The sequence below is a fragment of the Corvus cornix genome, chromosome 14, assembly GCF_000738735.6.
Source record: "Corvus cornix cornix isolate S_Up_H32 chromosome 14, ASM73873v5, whole genome shotgun sequence".
Classification (NCBI taxonomy): Eukaryota; Metazoa; Chordata; class Aves; order Passeriformes; family Corvidae; genus Corvus; species Corvus cornix.
This window is the reverse complement of record NC_046344.1, coordinates 1,340,971-1,364,038: the sequence shown is the minus strand read 5'-3', so window position 1 is coordinate 1,364,038 and position 23,068 is coordinate 1,340,971. Positions and strand designations below refer to the sequence as shown.

The following is a 23,068-nucleotide window of genomic DNA, read 5'->3' as shown; positions in this document are numbered from 1 at the left end:
ACAGTGAGGGAATACACTGGGCAACCTAATAGGTTTCTTTCATGTCTAATTTAAAAATGAAGCTTCTGCAGACTGTTCTCATATTTGAAGTCTGCACATATATCTAGCAGCTGGTGGTTTTTTTAGGTTTTAGCTTTTCAGATTTTTTGTATGCATCACATAATGCAAGAGAGCCTATTTTAAATTAAATATCTAAATTGTTATGTTTCTTTATCACCTTCCAGAAAAGATCTTTCCTACACAATTCCCTACTTCCAGCAAAACCATTTCCCTTTCCTCACTTTCCCATGTGACTGAACAATTCCTCCTCTCCAGACATGGATGCACCTTCTCTGGTCTCCTTATTGAATTCCTCTCTTGGCCCCATGATCTGATCTCCCTTAACACAATTTCAATTGCTCAAAAACTCTCCTATTTAACTTTCCATTCTCTTCTCATTCATCTTAATTTCCCTTCAAAACATGAAACCCTTTAGTCCTTCTCATCAAAATCCCACTCTTCATTCTCTCTCACCGTTCCCTCTCTCTTCTCCCAGGCTCATTCAATATTGATTTCAGTCAGTTTGAGCATTCCTCCCTTCCTTCCAGTGCTTCTTCCATTTATCTTCCACTGGTTTATTCTATACAACTGCCCTTTACAGGCTGTAAGGATTCATGCCTAGCCAGAATTCAAACCCAGTATTCTTTTCTCATCCTTCATGATTTCAGTTAGCTTAATCACAATTAATCTTGTTCATCTCCTGTTGTCTCAAGAATTCCATCAATCTTTTGAATCTCTGTTGCCCTCTTATTTGTGGACACTATCTTCCAATGTGTTTATCACAAGACCCTTTCTCCCTCTTCCTACTTTGCTCTGGGTTTCTAAGGACTCTGGTTTTGATCCTAAAATTTCATTAACCATTTTAACACAAATTGCAAAGAGTTCCAAATCCATCTTACCAAACACAAGTGTAACTAGAAATCATGTATTTATGTCAGATAAGGAAACAGAATGTCCAAGTACAATCACCTGGACAGCAACGGAAAAGAACACAAATATTCAATTATATGGCAGGCATAAAGAGCTATTGTTTTCTTAGTTATTGTTCAAAAGGAGGAAGAAATGAGGTCACAGTGGAAAACAATCACCTGACATCAGCTTGCTTTCCTAAGCTTGGTTCCCCAGTAGCTGGGCATCTCTTCACATAAGTGTGTTTTCTATAAGCTGAACTCATTTTTATGAAGTTTCTATGCATTAAAAAATAATTTATTTTAGTAGTTTTCCATAAAGCAGCACACAGACCCATACAAAATCCATTTTCAGCACACACACTTTCTAATATATACACCACTGAAGATCTGCAAAATTTCACTGATTAAAAATAGAGCAAATCTAAGGTTACTTTGTCTGAGTTTGAAATGGAAATATTTCTAAGAATTTTAATATTTTAAAAAGATCTTTGTATTTAAGTTTTATTGCTTTTAGAAATAGCTAACATCTCTCAAACCCTGTATTTTAAACCAGCTGTAGGACATGCCTTTGTCCTGGTAAAGGATACATGCTTCTGGATATCTATGTCCAACCTGTTCTTGGCTAGCTAATGTAGATGTGATGGCAGGAATGACAGACACAGATGTCATGTAAATGGACCATTTTCCTATTTCACCTGTACTCATCACAGATTATAAATACATATACACACCTGTAAATCAATCAGTTTATAGACACACACGAATTTTGTGAAGACCGAGAAAATTTTGAAATAACTGGTATTAAATGTACAGGTTTGGAACTGAAATTGAAATTGCCATGGTTGGAGAAAATAGCAGAAATTATGGGAATCCCCCCAAGCTCCCAGTACCTAAGGTACTGCTGGAGGCCTGCTAGGCTGCAGGGATACAATGAGCTTCATTTTGCACCAGTTCTAGGGGTCTTCAAGCATTCCCTATAGACAATGAGGAATGTCTCTCTAGACATACACTGAAAACAGATTTATAAAAACACACACAGCAAACAATTATTTTTTAAATGTACATTTTTATAAGCCCATTCATGCTGGATACCCTGTCTTCCAATTAAAGGGAATTTACAGAAAAAAACCAAGCTAAAATAGAAAATTTGTCTCTGTTAGGATGCCAGACCAGCAAAAACAACTGAGTCATGAAGTAAAATTGAAGTCCTGTACATCACCCTCAAATGAGTGAAATGTATTCATCTGACAGGAAGCTGTTCCTCTAAAACACAACACTATTTAGGCAAGACACAAATGGAAATTTAAGGACGATTTGTTGGGAGCTAGAGATTGTCATAATGATCAAGTTCATGTAGAATGTACTCTGTTCTGAATTACTGGAGAAAACCACATTTAAAACCAGATCCAAAACAACCCATGAGATGTTATATCATATTATTGTGGTTGGTTTTCTTGCAAAAGACCAAACTGAAAGAAACAGTGCCTGTGAAATAAAAGGCTGTAACTTCCTGCCAGTGATTTGAAATGAAAATTACAAACTAACCTCAAAACACTTCTCCTTCTCTGCTTCCTGCAGGAGCGCAGCCAGTCCGGGTAAGAGCACTGGGAATATATAAAACTCCAAGAATTCTCGAGGAGAACCTGAGCAAAACAGGGCAGCCTTCACTTAGAGCTAAGCACTTTGATGTCACAAAAAGATAAACATCAGATATTATCAAGTCAGTATCATTTTGTCAATACCATCACAGCTTGGGCTAAGCAGGTTCTTTCTGTCCAGGTACAGCCACTGATCTGTCCTCACTTCTCCTCAGCCAACACAACCTAAACTTGAGTGAATTTCAAACCAAAGGTGCACCAATGCTGCCAACTCAGTGTGCCTCAGAGATGGCAGATTCACTTTTAAGTGAATAAGCTCAGACACCAGAAGCAGTTTAGTCACAGAAGTGAAAGGCTCTATGAACTAATTTACCCTGACAGGAAGAAATTAGCCTGTGCTGAACTCAGTGCTGCTGCAGTTAGACCACTTTGGTATCTCATGCCCTTTACAATCTGCATGATCAGAGTTAGTCATAAAACTGAATTTCCAGACAGAGAAAAAACCAAAGGTTATATTTTAGTGGTGCTGTGATTTCTTTTTCATAATTGGTTCATAATTGCCAGATCCTTCAGAAATTTTAACATGACTCCACATATCCAATTTTCCCCTATCAAAGGACTGTCTGGGTTGGCACCTCTCTCCAGTCAGGAAACATCCAGGTTTTGGTGTGATCAGTAAAGATTAAGTCATAGGAGTGTTCTCTTCCGGCAACACAGCTGAAACACTGAATTTATTCTCAGCTTTATACCTTTAATTGGGTCATATACTGCCAGAAAATGCTCATAACTGGGAGGACACATTTATATAAAAGCTAAGGGTAGCACTGTTTCTGACTAGCACCAGGAATTCCTAATGAGCAAGAATTAATGGAAGACAAAATGAAGGGCTAAAATGCATTATAAAAACACGTTGCTGCCTGGTAAATTTACTATAAAGTATAGGAATTGATAAAAGTGGAAGAACCAAACTTCAGAGCTGTTTCCATTCTAATTTGTAATCTGATGGGTAAAGACATTATTTTGACAGGAGTTTTCAAATTCAATTGTCTCTTTAGCCTATTGATCCTAGTTTTGCATTATTAAATTAGAGGAAGAGATGCCTGCCATTTCTGATTTAAATGGCTAAATAAAAAGTCACTTATTCAGAAGAGCACAGAACTACCTTTGCTAGTCAATGCTGTTGGTTTGTAATGCACAATTGGAGATTTCTTCCATTGACCAAGTGGCCAAGCTGGCTCGCTGTTTTCAGACCAGGAGCCTAACCATGCAAATTCCACACAAGCAAAGGTGTTGCAGCTGTTAACACTCTAAATTTTAAAAATTACAAACCCTTGCTATGTGCAAGAAAAATAATCACAGCAGAGTTCAAGATAATGTACTCCTACTTACATTTTTTTGGATCAGGGGTTTCTCCAGAGGGGGCTTCCTGGAATATGGAAAGCAGATTTTGGGCTGCAGGGGCAGAAAAAGGTTGTTCCATGTGTAATGGATGCAACATTTCTGCTTCCAAAGGCACCTGTTCAAAATAAATGTATCCTGTCTAAACACCCCAACAGACTAGACAAAAATATACAAACCAATTCAACAGGAAAAATCATAAGGTCAGTTAAAAATTATGGAATTACAATTTCTAATTCAGATATTACGTATTTATTTTCTGAATACTTGAAAATATATAATTACACTTAAAAACTTCTTCAGTTTCCAGCACAGTAAAGTCATCCAAACCTAACAGAGGGTATATGACTCCTTTAGATAGAATATGGTGAGATATCACAATTTAAAAAATATTTTATCCATTGTAAGAAATAGTAATTATTTGGAAATTGAAATTGGTAGCATTTTCTGAATAAGTATCTTCCACTCAGAAGCTTAAATGTCTCTTTCATATTGTGCAGAACTCCTGATATTCAAGTTTTCAGGAAAAGAAACATTGCTTGGTATAAAGCACAGAGAAATTCAGAGCAGATGCAAATCCAAATCCAAAGTTCCCTCAAACACAAACAATTACTGACACCATGAAAAAAGGCAGCCCACAATTTCATGGAAGGTTTTTGCGAGTGCAGAAGCTGTTACAGTCAGCCAGCAGAATACTCCTAACAGCCCCTGAGCTACACCTGCTCCAGAAAGGCAGATGCATCCTTTTATCCCCGAGAATGCACCACACTACAGCTTGCTGTGAAAAATGCTATGAAAACTCTCTCATCCAACCAGTTTCCCTCCCAAATTCAGTTGGATGGATGAGCTACTGAAAAGCAGGTGCTGGGATGGGGCCCCTACACTTGTAACACTCATGTCAGTGAGCACACCTCTGAGCATGTCTAATTACACTGATTCCAGTGAGCACACCTCTGAGCATGTCTAATTACACTGATTCCAGTGGCCACACCTCTGAGCATGTCTAATTACACTGATTCCAGTGGCCACACCTCTGAGCATGTCTAATTACACTGATTCCAGTGGCCACACCTCTGAGCATGTCTAATTACACTGATTCCAGTGAGCACACCTCTGAGCATGTCTAATTACACTGATTCCAGTGGCCACACCTCTGAGCATGCTTAATTACACTGATTCCAGTGGCCACACCTCTGAGCATGTTTCATTACACTGATTCCAGTGGCCACAGCTGCGTGACCTATCCCATATGTGAACTTGGCTTTCCCCCAAGTCCTTGCTCCCCTCTGTGTTCCAGTACTGGCTCTGCTTTACACCACCCACAGGGGATCCTTGCACACTTGAGCCCTGCCTGCAGAGCATCAAAAAGACAGTGAGAGGCACAACCCAAACACAGCTGGCCATCTAATTTTAGGACAGCATTATCCAAGTTGCTTTAAATACAAGCAATTATTTGGAATATTACATTTGTTGGTTCAAAGAGGTTGTTTGACAAATAATAGTTTTGTTCTCATTTTATGAATGAGTCTACCCTGTGGGTACCTAATTTTCCCATTTAGTTGTTTAAAATATTTAAAATCCAGCTCTGTGCAGATTTTTTACTTGAACTGTACTCACTGATCCTTCTTTTGATTCAGAATCTTGTTTTGATTGAAGAACATCTGAAAATTGAGGCTGTTCTGCTTCATGCTCTAAAAGTAAAAAAAAGTACCTTTACCAGGAGACCATAAAAAATACTTATTTTCCTCCTAAACCAACATTACTTTTAAAGGTATACTTATTTACGTTTGAAAGAACAAAAGTTAGTATGTAATAAATATTTGTTTAACATGAAATCTAACATAACATTTTAAAACAAGCAAGAACTTTAGAGCCTCTTCTCATGTCCTCTCTTGAGCTTTAAGTCAAGTGCAAGGTTCTCAGTGACAAAAGAACCCTTTATTGGGAAAAAGGCTTTTAACCAAAGTAATAAATTTAAAATATTTCAACAGAAGTAAAATGCACGTGCTTGCACAGAATTAACTGTTGTTTTTCCTAGTAGACAATACTGCTTTTCATGGTGGATTCCTCTATAAGCAATTAAACCCCTTGGACGTTGCTAAGTATTACTGTCTCCACTTAAAAAAACCCAACACACCCAACCAACCAAAAAACAACAAAAAACCCCTACACAAACAAACAGATGATGAACTAAAAGCAGTACGGGACCCTCAAGGATTAATGAGTGACTCAGGATAAGAAAAGTCGAGGACCAAGACAACAGACTCGATATGAGAAAACTTAAGAGGTTCCACAATCCAGAGCACTCAGAGCCAAACCCGCAGGTTCTCTGTTCCACCATCCCAGCTGGGTAATTTAACGGCATCGCCAAATCCATGAGTGCTACACGTGTCTTGAGTTAGAATAATCAGCCTTATTCCTACGTTAAAAAAGGCCATTTTAATGCAAAATGCCTACTTTAGGCGTTATTTAGCACTAAATGAAGAGAAGCCCACGGGGGAACTGCAGGACTGCAGCGCTGGTCTCCTGGCTTTCCAGCGTCCTCAGCCTTCGGCAGAAAATGAGTTTTGCTATTGGAATGGGGCTCTGAGAAGAGATGTTCTGTGTTTATCTAACTTTTGTAGCAGCAATGACACGGTCGCCTCTCCGCTCTGCCACGGCAGAACCGAACTCCGCACCAGGACAACCCCACAGCGCGGGGGCAGAGGCACGGCCAGGCAAACCCGAGGCGCTGCCTCTCTGCCACGGGAAGCTCCGACAATAAAAGCGACACAACGCCCACGAGCACAAGCGCTCTCGGCCCTCTGGGCACTCTCTGGGGCGGGCACAGCCCCGCGCCCCGGCCCGCAGCGGCGCTGAGGAGAGCGGGGCCGGCCGGGCAGCGGCGAGGGGCGGCCTGAAGGGCCCCGAAAGCTCGGGGAGGCACCGCGGGGACCGCGCCTGGGGGGGCTCAGAGCGGGGCCGGGGCCGGGGCCGGGCTCCCACCTGAGCGCCCGGGGCCGCCCCGCTGCCCGCCCGCCGCCATGGCCGCGTCCCGCGCGTTGCCGCGGCAACGGCTCCGGCAGCGCCCGCGCGGGGCGGGGCGGCGCGATCGCTTCCGGGGCGGCGGCGGGCGCTGCACGTGGCCGCGGGAGGTGAGCGCGGCCCGGCCCGGCCCGGCCCGGCATCCCCGGCTTCCCCTCGGCACGGCACGGCACGGCCCGGCCCGGCCCGGCCCGGCATCCCCTCGGCCCGGCATCCCCTCGGCACGGCCTCCCCTCGGCACGGCCCGGCCGGGCGGTGGCGGGGCGCTGCCGGGGTCCGGAGCGGGCCGGGCCGCGCGGTGCCAGCCCGTCCCCGCGGTGCGCAGCCGGTGGAGGGGCGCGGAGAGCCCGGCGGCTGCCCCGGGACCGCCACAGCCCCGGCCGGGCACGGGCTGAGGGCGGCCCCGGCGGGAGGCCCGGCAGGCAGGGACGGGGAGGGGGGCTGTGCTAGGATTGATGTTCCGGACAGGGTGCCTTAGTGACATCTTGTGTATTAGCCACTAAAAACCGAGTGGGAGTAATTGGGTTGGTCAGGAAAGGCGGGGAGTGTCGGCAAAGAGGTGCCAAAGGCTTTTCTGCTGTAACCGATTCATTGGTGTAAGTGTCCTGAGAAAAGAAACGGAGGGCAACGATAAGAAACCACAGATAGAAGCAAATTTGAGGTTGTAATTCAGGTGCTTTGGAAGGATCTTGTAATGGTGAGTGGGCACTAAAGTGATGTGATCACTAAAGTGATGTGAAGTCCAGTGTTAAATTAGTGAAAAGTCTTGGGTATGTGGAAAACCACCCTAACTATACGTACATAGACATACACACGTTTATGTTTTGCCATTTAGGAAAGCTTTTGAGAGGGTAGGTATTTCTGTGAAAATGTCATGCTCTGCAACTGCCAAAAAGACAAATAGCTGCGAACTGAGTAGGACAAGGTACACTAAAGAACAGTACAGAAACCCCACCCCAGTATTTTCTAGGCTCTGTGCAGTTCTGGCTCCCCATCATGGAAAGCAGACTGAAATTAAGAGTGTCGGGGACAGTGGGAGATAAGGAATGGTTTCAGAATAAAGGAAGACCAAATAGGTTAGGACTTGCATCATCTCTTTGAAGCAGTTCACTAACATCTTCATTTCCTTTTTTAGAATGATAGTAAAGAAAAAGAGAAAAGAAATTCATGAGGAACCTGTACAGAAAAAGAAAAAGGTGAAGACAATCATTAAAATTGAGGAAGATGTTCAAACTGTCATTGAAACTGAGGACAATGGCCACCTCAAGAAAAAAACGAAGACAAGGAAAAAGGACAGTTTAAAAGATGAATGTTTACACAAATTGCAACCAAAGAATAATAAGAAAAACAAGAAGAAAGTTGGCTCTGAATTACTCAGAGAAGCTCATTTAGAAAACTTCGTGAATGTAAAAGGTCATCTGGATTTTGAACTTCAAGAAGAATCAGAGGAACGAATTAAAATACTCAAAAAGAAGAAAAAAAAAGTCCAGTGTAATTTCTCCTTGGAGGATAATGAGAGTAGTGCCGTGGAGCTTTCAAATCATCACACAGATGGTGCTAAGAGAAATGAACCCTCTTTAAAAAAAAAGAGAAAGAATACTGCTTTGAATTTGGAATTGGATGGTGAGGTAAAGAAGAAAAAAAAGAAGAAAGGCAGTTTTTCACTGGAGGACATCCAGGACAGTGAACAAAAGCAATCTGCAGAAGTTTGTAACAAACCCCACACATGCATTGCACAAGAAGCAGCTTTTAGGGGTGAAAGCTGTGACACAGATAATGCCCAGAATGGTGGGGAGAGTTGTGTGAGAAGAAAGAAGAAGAAAAAGAAAGATAAGTCTGACTGCATTTTACCACTGGCAGATAATCAGGACAACATACATCAAGTTCCTGGTAGCCCCATTGCATTAAGTGACTTCAGAAAAAGGAAGAAACATAATTCCTGGGAATTTACCTTGACAAGCAGAGAGGAAGAGGACAAAATTAAGAACTCTGGGAGTATCAAAGAGAGGAAGAAGAAAAAGAGAAGCAAAGATATTTCTTCCTCAGTCTGTGAAGAAGATAAGGAGGATTGGAGTCACAGCATGCCTTATAAGCATCTCCCAGCACAGCACAAAGTTGAGCTTGAGGAAGAAGAGCTGTCTGGAAGAAAATGCAGGAAGAATTTCAAGGATAATATTGAAGTCAGCAAAAAGAAAAAGAAGACTAAGAAAAAGGAGAAGGAAACAACATATTCAGAAGCCTCTTTAAACAATGAAAGTGCCTCTGAAAGCCAAAAAATACTGCTAGAAAGCAATAAAAAGAAGAGAGAGAGTGAAATGGAGCAAGCTCATTGTGTTGCAGGGGACGCTGTAGATGGGGCATTATGCAATAGTAATCCTGTGCTCTGTGACAGAAAAGGGAAAAAAAGAAAAAAAGTACCACCACAGGACTTTGCTGAAGAGCTAGGTTCAGAAGCAAATGCAAAAAAGATGAAGACAGAATTACCAGGGAATGAGTCACTGGTGAGTTTTTGGGAGGAGGGCAGCTCTGCACGCTCCTGCTCAGGAATTGAAGGCCTTTCAGGCAGTTTCCTCCTTTGCAGGCTGTTGTGCCTGTTCCTGGCATGGAGGTCACTGAGGGCCCTGCTGGCTGGTGGGAAGCAGGATCAGCTCATGGAGTTCAGCATGCCAGAGCTGAGAGAGGCACGGGACATCCTGAGCTGGAGGGGGCTCACAGGGATCATCGAGCCCAGCTCTTCAGTGAATGGCCCCTCCAGGGATCCAGCACAACCTGGGCACTGCCAGCTGCGTGCTCCAGCTGAGCTGATCCTGTGGCTCACGGGGAAGCCTTGATGCCTGCTGCTGTAATCATGTAGTGCTTCAGCTGTGAAAATGTAAATATTACAACTAACAGCAAGTATTGGCCCAAAAAGAAAATAGATTTGTACACTCATAAATGTTCAGTTGCTCTTAGCATAGCACTCTTCATAAAACAGGGGTTTAATGCCATGTCATTTACCCTGAGCAGGTTGGTAATGTTGGCAGCATGAGTGCATCTAACTGTATTTGTTAGACTTTTCCTCAGGCTTTGCTGCTGCTAGTTTGGAATTATGTAATGTTAGAAACAAAGGGCAGGGTTGGCCAAAACCTGTTGACTAATTTGGACAAAACTTCAGAGGAAATCCTGGGAATCCTAAGTGTAGGCTGGGCCAAGAGCATTGAAATATAAATTCTGATAGAAAAATACTAGAGAGCTGTACACAGTTATAATTAAAAGAATAAATCTGTGCAAGAAAACAGACAGATGTCAGAGCTGTGTAGATTGTAACTGAAGGGAAAAGGGGGATTGTAACCAGACTGAGTGTTAAAGGAAATCCCATCCCAGAGTCTTGCAGTACTGCCATTTCTGAGGTAAAACAAGCATGGGGAGGAGCTGATGAAATATTAGAAATACAGATGTTTTTTCTTTGATGGTTTTTTCTCCAAAATAAGATTATTAAGATCATGTTTTATAGATTTAATCTTTCTTCTTTACCTGCTCAGAGTCATGTTTTAAAGCTAAGGGTACCAGAAGTTAGTACCTGCATGCCCAACTGCTGTTGTTATCATTAGGAATTAAGCTGTGAGATGCTCAGAAAATCAGTTGGTATCTATCTGTATTTTTAGCTGCTTAAACTTCACTTTGAAAACAGCACATTGCAAGTCGTTGGGGGGTTGTTTTTGTTTCCATAGGTTGGGAAGCTGCATGCCTGTTGCTTTTTATCAAGAATTTTCAATGCTTGGCATATTTAAATGTCAAGCACTTGTTCATAAAGTATCATTGGAGATTTTTGTAAACTAAGGGTAGAGCAGGCCACAGTGTGAGCTGCTTCTCAAGCTCACTTCATGGTGTGCTTTGCTTTGTCATGCACTCAGATGCAGTTTCCTCAAGTTCTGTGGAAACCTGGCAGCTGTCTGGTGTCCAGTGCTAATAATTAAATACAGATTTATGTGGAGACCCAGATACAGGCTTTTTCACAGGGGCTTGTGAGGGGACTGTGTATGCTTATCAGTCATGAGGTGAGCAGATGTTTGGGGCCTTCAGCTTGGATTTCTCCTTTTGACCTTTCAAAAGGACGAGGTGGTTTTATTGCTGGATATATTTTCTAATTAAATTGGCATTGCTTTTTTGAGACTGTTGGACATTATTTGGATTCTTGCAGCTGCTGACATTGTGTAGAGGCAAGATAAGCCCTACCATGAGATGTAAACTTGCATGCCCAGTTAAAATGGAAACCACAGCAAAAATACCTTGCAAACAGTTGAGAAGAAGGGAGTAGGGTGATGCATATTTTGTTGCTCATTCCCACAGGCAGCTCCTTTAATAATAAAAAAATACTTTAAGAGAAAATCTGACTATTGAGAAGTTGGGGTTAATCAGCTCTAGCGAGTTCCAGTTCCTGCCAGGCCAAAAGACACTGCATTAATAAATGGCTGATAATGTGGTCTTGCATTTAACTGTGCCATCGTCCCGAAACATTTAAGTCTACAGCATGTCACACACTCTGCATGCCTTGAAAAATCCTTTGCTGGGCTTGTGCTACAAGCAAAAGAGCAAATTTTAAAGACAGTGTGGAGTGATATCTGTTTAATATCAATGATTGGTGTTTTTCTCATTGGATGCCACTGCAGTCAACTCAGGCAGAGTGAGGAGGAGTGAGGACTCAGCTGTGATGTTGTTTGCCAGCAGACAGCATAACCCTACCACATGTGAATGTGCTCCTTTTCCATGAAGGTGGAGGAGGCTTGGCACACCTCCACGAGGGTAGTTTTTTCCACTCAGTAGCCCTCAGCAGGTCAGCCCTGTGCTGGGAATTAGCAGGGATGGGGGTGCTCCCTCCTTCTGGCTAAAAAAAAAAAAAATATGCTGCAGTTGTTTGCAGAATCCTGTCAGGACAGTTTTCCTGCTTGTTTTAGTAGATCTGAAAAGACAGTACCAGGCCATCTAGAAGTAAATTGGGGGTTGGTTTTGGTTTCTTCTTTTCATCCAAGAGCATGAGCTCTCCTTCCTGCAGTGTTCTCGTGTTTTTAATAGTGCATGTACTTGTGTGTGTGAAAGCAGTGTGTAAGAGGTGCTTTTGGAAAATGAGGTAAAGCATTGATGGCTTTTGATAAAACTAAAGCCTCAAAAAAGTAACAGCAGGTTCTGCTGACTGAAGTACGTTACAAATCTTTCCTTGTCATTTCCCTGGCTGGTTCATGCTTGGTTTATTATGTTAGCTGTATCAATAGATCTTCCCTTTGGCCACTTTTGGCAGGCTGGCCTAAAGCTTATGGCTCTCATTTGCCACTATCCTGGACTTATTACTTATCCTGTTATACTGGATGTCCCAAAAGCTTATCCTAATTACAAATTTGGAAAAGCAAGGCTGGGGGCAGTGGTCTAGGCACTCCATCCACTGGGAGCAAAAGCTGCTGAAGGGCTGCACTTTGTGGAAGTGTGATCCAGTGTCTGGTTGCCTGTGGATCCTGCCATCCAGCCCATCCATTCCTTCTGGAACTGCTCTGTCTCTTCCATCAGCTCCCTGTTCCTGGCTCCCAAATGTGCAGTGGTGTCCTGTTTGCTGCCATTGTAGGAGACACCTGATGGATGACACTTGCTACTCCCTGTGCTCCTTCCAGACTGGAAGCTCCTTGGGGACCATCATCCATGAGGGAGCACAGTGCAGCTGCCTCTCGATTGGTTTTTGTTTATTTGTTTCAGAGAGACCTTTATTTATTTTACCTCCAATTTCTAATTTGTTTTAACTTTCATTCTCTCTGTGCCTTTCTTCAAGTATAAATTTAAGCTTCTACGAAATGGTTTCATCTGAAATTACTCTGCCTGCAAATGTTACTGTGTGTGCCAGTGTTGTTGGCAGGTCCCTCCCTTTTAATGTGTGAATCTAAAAATCATTTATCTTGATTAAAAGAAAAAATCTCTGTGAGGTTTCTCCATAGGAATACACAGATTTAATCGGCATTTTCATTTTAGATCTGACTATTTCTTCTTGCCCCAGTACTACTGAGTGCTTAGTGTTTTAACTACTTTTGTGGTAAGAGCTGTGTAAATTTTAATTAACCAGAATGGATAAAAATAATCATACAAGCTTTTTCCTGTTTTACAGGAACATCTAGATGGTGTAATTATTGTGCAGGAAAAGAAAGGAAACTGTGATGAAATTAGCATAGACAAGGTATGCTTTGTCTTAATCGGGTAAGATCTAAAGCAAGTCAGCATTTAACATATGCATAGGAATTGATACAAAAAAACTGCTTTGTTGCTTATCTATGCGTAGATTTCACTAAACTAAGCTCTGCTTAAAGTGTGCTTTATGCATGGGTTAAGTCCAAAATGTACAGCTCCAGTCAATGTCAGAACTAAGTAACTTAGTAGGTTAAATACACATTTCTCTGCCTCTCATCAGTGTTGGCAGTTCCAGCATAGCTATTGCCTGCAGTTAGAAAATTAACCTGATACAGCAAAACATTCATTCAACATATCACTAAAAAATTACAGTTCTTGTGTTGAGTGTGTGAAAGGATCTCATGCAACTTTTAATTATCCTTGCAAAATTCTGAAGATAACTAATTATTTTATTCTTCTCTTATTATTTCATTGTGACTAAATTGTCATGTAGCACACAGGACACAGTGCCTTAATGCTGCATGTGTAATTTTTCTGCACACCAGGTGAGGCGGCAGGCCCTGCAAGAAGAAATTGATAGAGAATCTGGCAGAACCAAGGCTTTCAGTTCCACAGTGGGACAGGTATGTGTGAGCTTAGGCCTTGACCCGATGGAAATGCTGTGTCCCAGGGCAAGCTCCCATAAAAAACACTGTGCTCTTCTTTGCATGGGGCTTGGCACAACAGAGTTCCTTCTGACTGCAGGCTTAAGGTCAGGCTATAGAACAAGTGGGTACAGTGCCAAGAGTCGGAGAGCTGAGCAGCGAACTCGCTGGCATTGTACAGTGCTCCCATCATCAGGCCTCAAAAACAGTATTTTCTCTGGTTCCCCTGGAGAATGAGCCATCAAAAATTGCTACAGAAGCATTTTCTGCTTTGCTGTGAAATACGAGTAATGTCTGGGCTGTGGCTGCAGCAGTCACTGAAGTGTATCTGATTTCTTACCTGCAAGGCTTTGCACACATTCAGCAGCAGGGACACGTGGAAAGGTGAAGGCTGACAGCTGTTAACACACGTGTGTGATATTTAGAGTCAGTCCTCTCGTGGCTTCTGCATCTTTGCCCCACCTCTTTGAAAGATGATTCTTTGTTCTTTGCTTTTGCATCCTACTCAGGCTGGCTCCTGACAGATTCCCAGTAAGGTGGTGGAAGCTTGCAGTAGTGTTTAGCCAGAGGTAAGAAGATTAAGGTGGAGAGAAAGCTTTGCTAGTAATTCAGACTCCTGCTGTTTTGCAAGACTGCCAGAATGCCTAGAAAGCTGGAATATGCCTCAAACAAATGCCAGAAACAACTTCTGTAGATTCTAACATAGTGGGAGGGAGTCTGTGTAGCTCTGGAGCTGCAACTGTCTAATAGTCTCTGAAGTCATTGAGAAAAATGACATCCTTGGCAGGAGATCTCAGTTCTTTGGCACTGGTCTGTCTCTGTTTAGTAGCATGCAGAAGAATAGAAGCTGTGAAAACTAATTCATCAGCTCCACAAAGAGTGAGCTGGAAATGCTTCAGCACAAGCTGTGTGTAGTGCCTGCCAGCAGCTCACTTAAAACCAGAGTTTTGACAAGCCATAATTATATTTGCATCTGTGCAGATGTCTCCCATTGCAAAGGGAGGACCTGGGTTTATTTGTCTGTGGCTCGTGTGTGTCTGTGTGTATCTGTCACAGACTGGGCTCACACAGCAGCTTGCCTTTGTGCAAGGCCAAAAGACTGAAGTATTATGGGTAGCTTCCTTTCAATACCAGGTATTCTGGCCTGTGATGGTGAATGATACTCCACCCTTGCATTTTTCTTTTAACTTAAAAAACCCTGCTGTAGCTTGCCTGCAGTATTTTGTAGTGTGCTGTGTGTCGTGTTGGCTGTCTGCTGGAGAGTGACTGTTTCATGCAAGCTACAACTGTTCTGTTGGAAGGATTTCAGGCTGACATCAACATACCACTGAATTCACATTTTGTCTTTGGATGTAGCCAGCTTAGTCTGTTTAATTAATAATCAGACATTCTGCCATTTATTATTGTGCCCAATTTTAAAGAGAAAATTGTGAGCAGAAACCCTGCCAAAAATATTTATAAATGACTGCATAGCTGTAGCTCAGGAGTCAAATATACCCTTTAATAATGAAGCCTGTTCTGAGGTAAGCTGAAGTTCACGGACTTTGTAAATCCTATAGTGTATCTGGGGTTTTCCACAAACAACTGAAACATCATTTTCCTGGACATTGCCTCCTCAGAAAGGACCCAGAGTCTGCAGACAGAAGGAAAATCGTGAAGGGGTGAGCTAGTTCATAGAATAAAGTGCAAATACAGTGAATACAAAGAACGTGGCACACTGCAAGGGAGGGGAGGCTTTTAGAGAACTAGACTCAGTCCTGTTGGATAGGGGAGGCCCTCTGGTTGTGCATGCTTACAATATTAGTTGTAATTAGTGGGATGAGAATGCAAATACGGCTTAAAGCTTCTAAGCCAGATTAAAAACTGTCTCCACAACTAACATTACAAAACACTGCTGGAAACAACAGCTCCCTAACTAGGCAGTGGGAAAATGAAAAGATAACCATATAAAGTGACAGTGAAAGAGGATTAAGTGTGACAGTTTTCTTAGAATAAGAGATGCTGTCTGGCTCTTTGAGCTGGGTAAATAGATAGCAGAAAGCCAAGATTCCTAAGGACAGAGGGAAAGGAGATTCTCAAAGCACATTAACCCCTGTCTCCAGGTTAAATGGCCTGAAATGCTAATGAAGGTGCACTCAGGCAGAGTTAGGTCAGTCTTTTACCATATCCTTCAACAGGTGCTGCCCATGGAATAACAACTTCCAGCTCTGTCACCCTGTCAGGCTTTTGTAGCTGGTTCTGTTCTCACGGTACACAGCCAGAAATTGTCTTCCTTGGTCTTGGTATTTCTTAATTTTAGTGTTAACCCTGTTTTGCCTCACAGGATACGAAGCTCGGACAGTGGAGTACAGCTACTTTCAGAAGTTCTGAGGAACAAATGAAGTTTTTTAGACTTATGGGTGGCTTTAAAAAGGGTTCTGTGCCTATCCAAAATCTTTCAGCAACTATGAACAAACCAAACATGGCTCTGAACAAGGAAGGGGAGGAGAAGTTACAGCAGGCCCTGAAGATGGAGTTTGATAAAGCAATGGACTTGAAGCAACACAGAGGAATTGGTCTCGGATTTCAACCTACTGCCAACAAAAAAGTATACATAGACAAGTACGCATCTAGATCTATAAAACTTGAAGATTAAAACTCTTGAAATAATAAAAAGAACAAAATTTGTTTTTACTTTCCACATCTTTGTACTTGAAGTAACAAAATGCCCAAGAAATTTAGTTTGTGAGGTACTTGAGGTACAAGGTTTCAACTGCATATACCAGTGGAGCTGGGTCCACACTTCATCTGAACAGTAAAGTTTTGAAACCTTCACCATGTTTGTTCTACAAAGCAAGAGACAGCCTCCTTCAAAGACTGAAGATGAGTGCCATGCCTGCAATTAGCTGGAATTTGGTAATTTTTTTTAAATGCTGATTTAATAAACTTACTGTTATCTATATCTTATCGATTTAAAAGGATTTTATTGTTCTCTAAAATCTTCGTATCTTTTGGTGAGTGGTACAAAGTGATGGTGCTTTTATGGTGCTTTACTTTGAAGACACACTAGTGGTGTGCCCTCAAATTTGATGAGGGCAGACTTTTAACTCAGTAGTTCTTAAGAAACTAACATCTTTAGAGTGATGGATAGCATTGAACATCCTCTATATTTGAACTATGCTCTGGCAGTTGGATTTTCAATCAGCAGCTGTTATCTGAAAATGAAAGTAAAAGCATTTTGGAGAGCAGCACCAAATACCTGGATCTAGACTCACTAAATTATAGAAAGCAACATAATTTTAATAATGTGCTTATTGGGTTCATTATGCATCAGTCTGAATGAAATTTCTGACCTTTGGATTTTCAGACAACCTGTACTTGAACTGGCCTTTTAGCAAGAGTCCAAAATACAAGACACTTGTGTATGTGTTCAGAATTCAGGAGGCCAGAGCAGTCTGGCCATGTACTGCTTGAAGTGACAAAAAGTAGTGAAAAGCTCACACACCTTATTACTGGCTGTGCCATTTGTTATGGCAGATGGTGTTAAGTTTTAGTGCAGCTCTGGTTTTGACCATCTCTCATGTCCAGTTTCTCAGAGTGGTTGTGTTAGCTTCTAAGCTAGATATTTAGACTTTCCTCTTGGTATCTAACCAGATTTCTGCCTGTCCTTGAGCTATTTTTGCACTAATAAAAAGCAGTAAAACAGCCAGCAGCATTTCTCATGGCAGTCTTGCATCAATAAAGAAACTGAAGTTACACTGTGCTCGAAAGAAACAGGCAAGAATTGGTGCCTGCCTGGGGAGGAGGAATGGTTGGGCCCTTCGTAAGCCTGCTGAGTTTCATCTCCCAGAGTCTGGAACAATTCCATGTGGGGTTTGGAGCAGTACACTGGCCCCCAGAGGCCAACTTCTGCCACACCACAGCTGCTCATTGTGACCAGCTGGCAGTTCAGAGAGCTCCCAGGCTGATCCACTTACCCAGTTTATGGTTTATGCTTCCAAGGCCAACAGGAAGAATCATCCTGGCTGAGAGTTTTCTGTGCAGTGCAGCCAGAAGGAAAGCTAAATTGAAATGGGACATGATAACATGATATGAAGTACTATAATTTCATTATCTACAGAATTATTTAAGGAAAATCAGTATAATTTTAAAAGCCATGTAGTAAAGGTTGGAAATGTGGTGTTCTCAGTTAATGGCACTTCACAATTACCTTGTACTCCTGCAGTGTTTTCAGCTTATCTGTGCAGTCTGTACCAGAACCAAGGGGGCCTCGTTTGGTTCTTTACAGCCTGAACACAAAATCACATCTATTAAATGTACCCTGCTTCAGTAACCACTGAGGAGATAAACATGCAGCAAGAATGGTTTAATAATTTGGGTGGTATTCATTAGCTTGCTAACTCCTTAAATGTATGGTTTTAGCAAAACAGATTGTTTAGCCTTAACAAAACAAAAAGATTTTTGTGCAAAAATACATCTCAATATCTGTACAAGGATTTAGCACATTAAAATACTTACCACTAAGCAAAAGCAGCAATAGATGTAAGGTCACAACATGGTTCCTTACCATGGGGCAGAAGTGGTGAGAGTGAAATTTTATTAGAAATAATAACAGTACATGTAACTAAATTCCACAAGGGTAAGGTGATAAATTTGTATACACAAACTCCCCCAGAACACACAGATGAACTGCAAATTGTTTTATTCCATGATAGTGTACTTTGCAAATACAGAGTACTTTGCATACATTTCCATTTTCCTTTGCAACACTTAAAAGATTCTTTCCATTTTACAGAACACCACTGGACTAAAAGGAAAACATAAACATGTCTGTGAAAATGTATGGTAGAAATTAGAACAGTAACACCTCAGCCATTTTTCTCTGCTGCTGGAACCAGCCAGACAAATGCTGGCAGCATCCCAAAGCAGAGAGACAACTTAGTCTGATTATTACATTGAAATGCTGCTTTCTGCAGAGGAGAAAGACTATCCTGCAAGAGGGATGAACATTTGAGGCTGTGAATTTGTTTGTACAGGTTATCTTCTTCCTTTTTTGTTAAAATTACAACAGATTAGATCTCAAAAGGCTTTTGCAACCATAGAGGTTCAAAATACTGCTTACTGAATGTAAATCAGCATTTAAAATAACAATACTATGGTAAAACTGGATACAGAAATTCAGGTTAAATTATTGCACTCAGAACAGTTTTACCTTTACTGTGCCCAAGTAAATGTGTCTCAGTAGGGAAAGTAAAAATACACAGAGCTCCTCCAGTCAGAATGTGGAGCAGTGAGTTTGGCCTTGGTTCCGTGCTCCCTTGTGCAGGTGGCTCCTTGCAAGAGGCACTCATCAGGTCCTGGACTGCAGAGGAAGCCGAAGGGCCAGCTCTGTGAAGTGACTCATTTCAGGTTGTTTGCTCCGCCTCTTGATGTATTCCAGGGTTTTCACCTGGGTTTGAAAACAAAGGGGTTTGGAGATTTTTAGGGTCTTTTCTCATTTCACAGGCCATCAGTTCATCTTGGTGAATGTGTTTTAGACAGACAGTCTCAGGATTTTCCCTAAATTTCACTGTCTGCATGAGCACTTGGCATTGCTTACCCCAGAGCTTGTTATCATGTATATCTTTCTTAAAGGCTCTCAAATGCCACTTTACAAGCTTTCACCAGGCAGTTCCTCCCCAAAACAAAGATGCAGTATTTCTCTTAAAGCCAGTTTTCTGTACTGAACAAAGAGCACCCAACACTTTCAGGTTTCTTAATGCTTGACATACTATTAAAATGCTAGAAAGATACAGACCGCTTGAAATAAGAGAAGGTGCTTGTTCATTAAGCAGCATTTAGAAAAATAACTCATTGAGGTTTTTAAGATAATTTTGATTTTTTTAAGATATTAACTTGTAAAGACATAAGGTTTATTCAGATCAAGAAAATGTTACCTTTTCCCAAATAAAGAGTGGAAAAAGATACCAAGAACTAAAATTTCTCTGCATAGTCTGTTTCCCTCCCTTACCATAGTCTTGGTGTCAGCGAAGCCGTGTTTCTGAGAGAGATTCCAGAGATTGACTGAAAGCTGGTTCAGTCTGTTGTTTCGTAGGTCCCCATGAGCCAGAATGGTGTTAAAGAAATAGAGTGCCAGCTGGCTCTGCCGCTTCAGGGACTGTGATGAGAACAAGAATATTCCCATATTACTTTATAGTCATCCCAAAACAGCCAGCTTAACCTCACCGGGTTCTCTGAACTCTCACAAGTTCAAAGAACACTTGGTTTGTAACACACAGCAGTAGTTACAGACATAAGAGAACAGGCATAGTTTTCATATTCCATTCAAAATGCAACAAACAGCAGTAGTTGTAAATCAACATAAGCTGCTGCAAATGAAATAACTACACAAGACTCCTACATCTCATGCCACTTTGGCACAGCACAGTATGTAGGTCTGACACATTTGTAACTCAAGACTCCCTACGACTTCATTGAAATCACCCTCCCACCAACCAAGCTTGCACTTAGAGCACCATAGCTATATATTTTTAGAGAGACCACTATTATCAATCTAAATTAATGCAACTTCAGGGTTTTTTTCCCCCCAGTCTGTTCTACTTTATTTATTTATTTAACCAAAGATGTTTTTTCCCTGCTACTCTTTTCACTGAAGCCCTGGTGATACGAACATATTTGCACTACGTTTGTAGCTACTTCCCCTAAAATTGCTCAGGAGGGACCTTAAGGAGTGTAAGAGCAGTATTCCCCCCACACAAAGCAGAGAGGATTCAGTGCTACATGTTCCCTTGACCAGAAACAGCTTGAACTTTACAGAACTGTCCAGAACTAAAAATTACCATTCCAGCACTGTCACATAAATGAAGCATTCTCTAATCCTGTGAAAAGACCACACTGGGTTAACAATAAGATGCATTGTTCTCTTCCAAGTTGCCATTTTGGTGAAAGGATTTTATTGTGAGAAAAATTGATTTTCCTTTATAGCTTTTAAAGGAAATGAACCAATAAAAACACAAAATCATCAGAGGCTTGTTCATTTAAATGAGCAGCCAAGAAGATGACTAATAAAAGGTCACCAACACGGAAGCAATCCAAATACCAGTGATTTTATGACCAGTTTTACTTTAGCACAATTAAGAGATCTCTGACAATATTCTCAGCACTTCTATTTCCTCAGCAACAACTTCCTCAAACAACTATTCAATTCTTACAAAGCAATTTTCATCTAAATCTCTCAATGACTTTTACTCAACAAAGCAAAACAAATGGTCCCTCTCAGTAAATAAGGACGGGCAGAGCAGCAAATCCAAGGCTGCAGAGGCAAAGGCAGGCCAAGCACCTCTATCTGTGCTGCTTAGCTTTAAATCCTGTTTTCTATGCAACAACAGCTTCAGTGACCTAACACAGCACCTCCTTACTCAAAGCGTGCTTGAAAGCAGAAAACAAACAAAAAAGGCCTTTCAGAAACCATGGCTTTCAAACCCTACAAACATTCCTACCCACAAATTCCATACAGGAGTCAGATGGAAAAAAAATCTCTAATATATAACCCACAGTCCTGAAAACTGTTAAAAACTTCCTTCCAAGTCCTGGTTGGACATTCTTAGCTGTCCTAGCATGGTTGTTTGCTGCTGCTACTGTTCTGAAAAAGAACTCCTGTTCACTGTGGTGATGCATACAGTGATGTAGAGGATTTGAGCGAAGGATATATTCATCTTACATCTGTGCAATTGCTCAAAGAAGGACAAACAGGATAGCAAAAGCAGAGAAGAGGCTAAACTTAGCACAGTGTCTTCCCAATATGTATCACTTAACACATTCTGTATTGGCAAACACTCTGGCTTCTGTGCAAGCAGTCTATCTAAAAAATTCCATCAAATCAATCATGCCCTGCCCTCCCATTCCAGGCTACAAGCCACAAGATTTCTATCAATAGAAGCCATCCAGTAAGGGGTGATTAGGAAGCTGTGGAAGGGTCCATTCTCAGAAACAGGTACATTAACAGAACAGTGAGTTCTCATTATTTCAGTAAACATTAGTCACCTGCCTTTCACATACAATCCATTAAGCTATATTTGATCCCTCAGAGCCTCTGAATTCCAATCAAGAAATCCAATAAGCTGCCTAGAGTTTTCTTTGTTTTATATTGAACAAATATACTAAAGTCAGGGTAAAGACAAAACAACTTTTTCTTCCCTCTGTACCTCTCCTGAGATCATCCTAGTGCCTGGGATCTGAAACTTTTGTAATTATAGGTGACTTTCATTGTATCTTCCCCAGTAATAGACTAACTGTGAATTCTCACTTTGCTCATTACAGAACTGGACATCATTAGGTGTCTCCACCACAAGCCTGCCTACATGATGGACTCCCTTTCTAAACAAGTAAAAATACCCAATTTCCTTTTGTTATGAGGTTCCTGAAGGTTCTGAAAAGACCAGTTCCTGGTCAAAGGTTGTCTGTTCCTTCAACTCCAGATGACTTTTGGTTTTGTATTGAATCGAGCTGAGTAAGAACATACCTCCTCTTTTCCCAGGGTTTTCAGATGATCCAGGATCTGTGACACCACTGTTTCACTCAGTTTATTGATTTCAGCCAGGAACTTGGAGTCTCCACCATACAGAGCATCATTGGAATCAACTGCAGAGATGAAATCAGGCTTAGGTCTGGCTGAAGAGCTACACATTTATTTGCTACTGAAAACATCATATACTGATAGAAGACCACATTTGGAAGTTATAAAATGACCTTCCTCCATGAAGCACGAACAGAACAATGTTTTTTAAGTGCCCACCACTTGGTTGCCTGCTATGTCCTTTTGATTTTAGGAACAAAACACTGAGAAGAATCTTTTGCTTAAAGCCATTCCTGTATTCCTGGATGCAGCCAGGCTCACAAATATCTGCTAAACTTAATGTAAAGCAACACATAATGTCAGTTTTCACCTTTTCTACAGAGAAAAACTCCCTGCTCTCATCAGTTTAGAAGAGTGTGGCCATCACCTTCAATGGCAGCAGCACTGGGCCAAACAATTTGCGTTTCATTTAGTGAAAATAACCAGATTTTCAAAAGAAACTGCATTTTATTTTTTTTTCCCTAAAATAAAACCGTGATTACCTCAAAGTCATGGATAGAAATTCAAAAGTGTATTTTCAGTTTCAAATACCGTAAAGGTTTCTTTGGAGGGAGAGAGCTCTTGAAGTTTTTACAGCTTATATAATTGTGATTTTAAACATGTCTTTTGCCCTAATTTATTTATGTTCTATTAAGAAGTAGGTTAAAAGAAATTTGTATGTTTAAGTATATTCTAGGTAAATCAGAAAGTGGAAAA

General features: G+C 41.4%; 3 protein-coding genes across 7 annotated transcripts in view; 1 reads left to right on the top strand and 2 right to left on the bottom strand.

Moving 5' to 3' along the window:
• The window catches only part of IQCK (IQ motif containing K), a 38,992-nt gene extending 31,538 nt beyond the window's left edge, over positions 1-7,454 (bottom strand). Inside the window, exons 1-4 of the mRNA XM_039560519.1 lie at positions 6,932-7,454; positions 5,564-5,637; positions 3,938-4,064; positions 2,496-2,593 (exon numbers count right to left, since the gene is read on the bottom strand). Of these exons, the coding sequence (XP_039416453.1) occupies positions 2,496-2,593; positions 3,938-4,064; positions 5,564-5,637; positions 6,932-7,454 (822 nt within the window). The remainder of the gene's footprint in view (positions 1-2,495; positions 2,594-3,937; positions 4,065-5,563; positions 5,638-6,931) is intronic.
• Positions 7,052-17,446, top strand: KNOP1 (lysine rich nucleolar protein 1). Of its 4 annotated transcripts, none has more exons than XM_039560438.1 (5): positions 7,052-7,080; positions 8,106-9,471; positions 13,095-13,163; positions 13,660-13,737; positions 16,082-17,446. In XM_039560438.1, exons 2-5 carry the CDS (start codon positions 8,107-8,109, stop codon positions 16,391-16,393), a joined length of 1,824 nt encoding a protein of 607 aa, XP_039416372.1. In that variant the 5' UTR covers positions 7,052-7,080; position 8,106; the 3' UTR covers positions 16,394-17,446. The 4 variants fall into 4 exon arrangements, with proteins under 4 accessions (XP_039416372.1, XP_010390794.3, XP_010390793.3 ...); XM_010392491.4 differs by lacking the exon at positions 7,052-7,080 and adding an exon at positions 7,325-7,566; XM_010392490.4 differs by lacking the exon at positions 7,052-7,080 and adding an exon at positions 7,325-7,667.
• A 976-nt stretch (positions 17,447-18,422) lies between these two features.
• VPS35L (VPS35 endosomal protein sorting factor like) overlaps positions 18,423-23,068 on the bottom strand; it is a 46,905-nt gene continuing 42,259 nt past the window's right edge. The window contains exons 29-31 of one of the 2 annotated variants that reach the window (XM_039560436.1): positions 22,259-22,377; positions 19,748-19,894; positions 18,423-19,186 (exon numbers count right to left, since the gene is read on the bottom strand). In XM_039560436.1, the coding sequence (XP_039416370.1) occupies positions 19,088-19,186; positions 19,748-19,894; positions 22,259-22,377 (365 nt within the window). In that variant the 3' untranslated portion in view covers positions 18,423-19,087. The remainder of the gene's footprint in view (positions 19,187-19,747; positions 19,895-22,258; positions 22,378-23,068) is intronic. The other variant, XM_039560437.1, reaches the window with a different exon arrangement.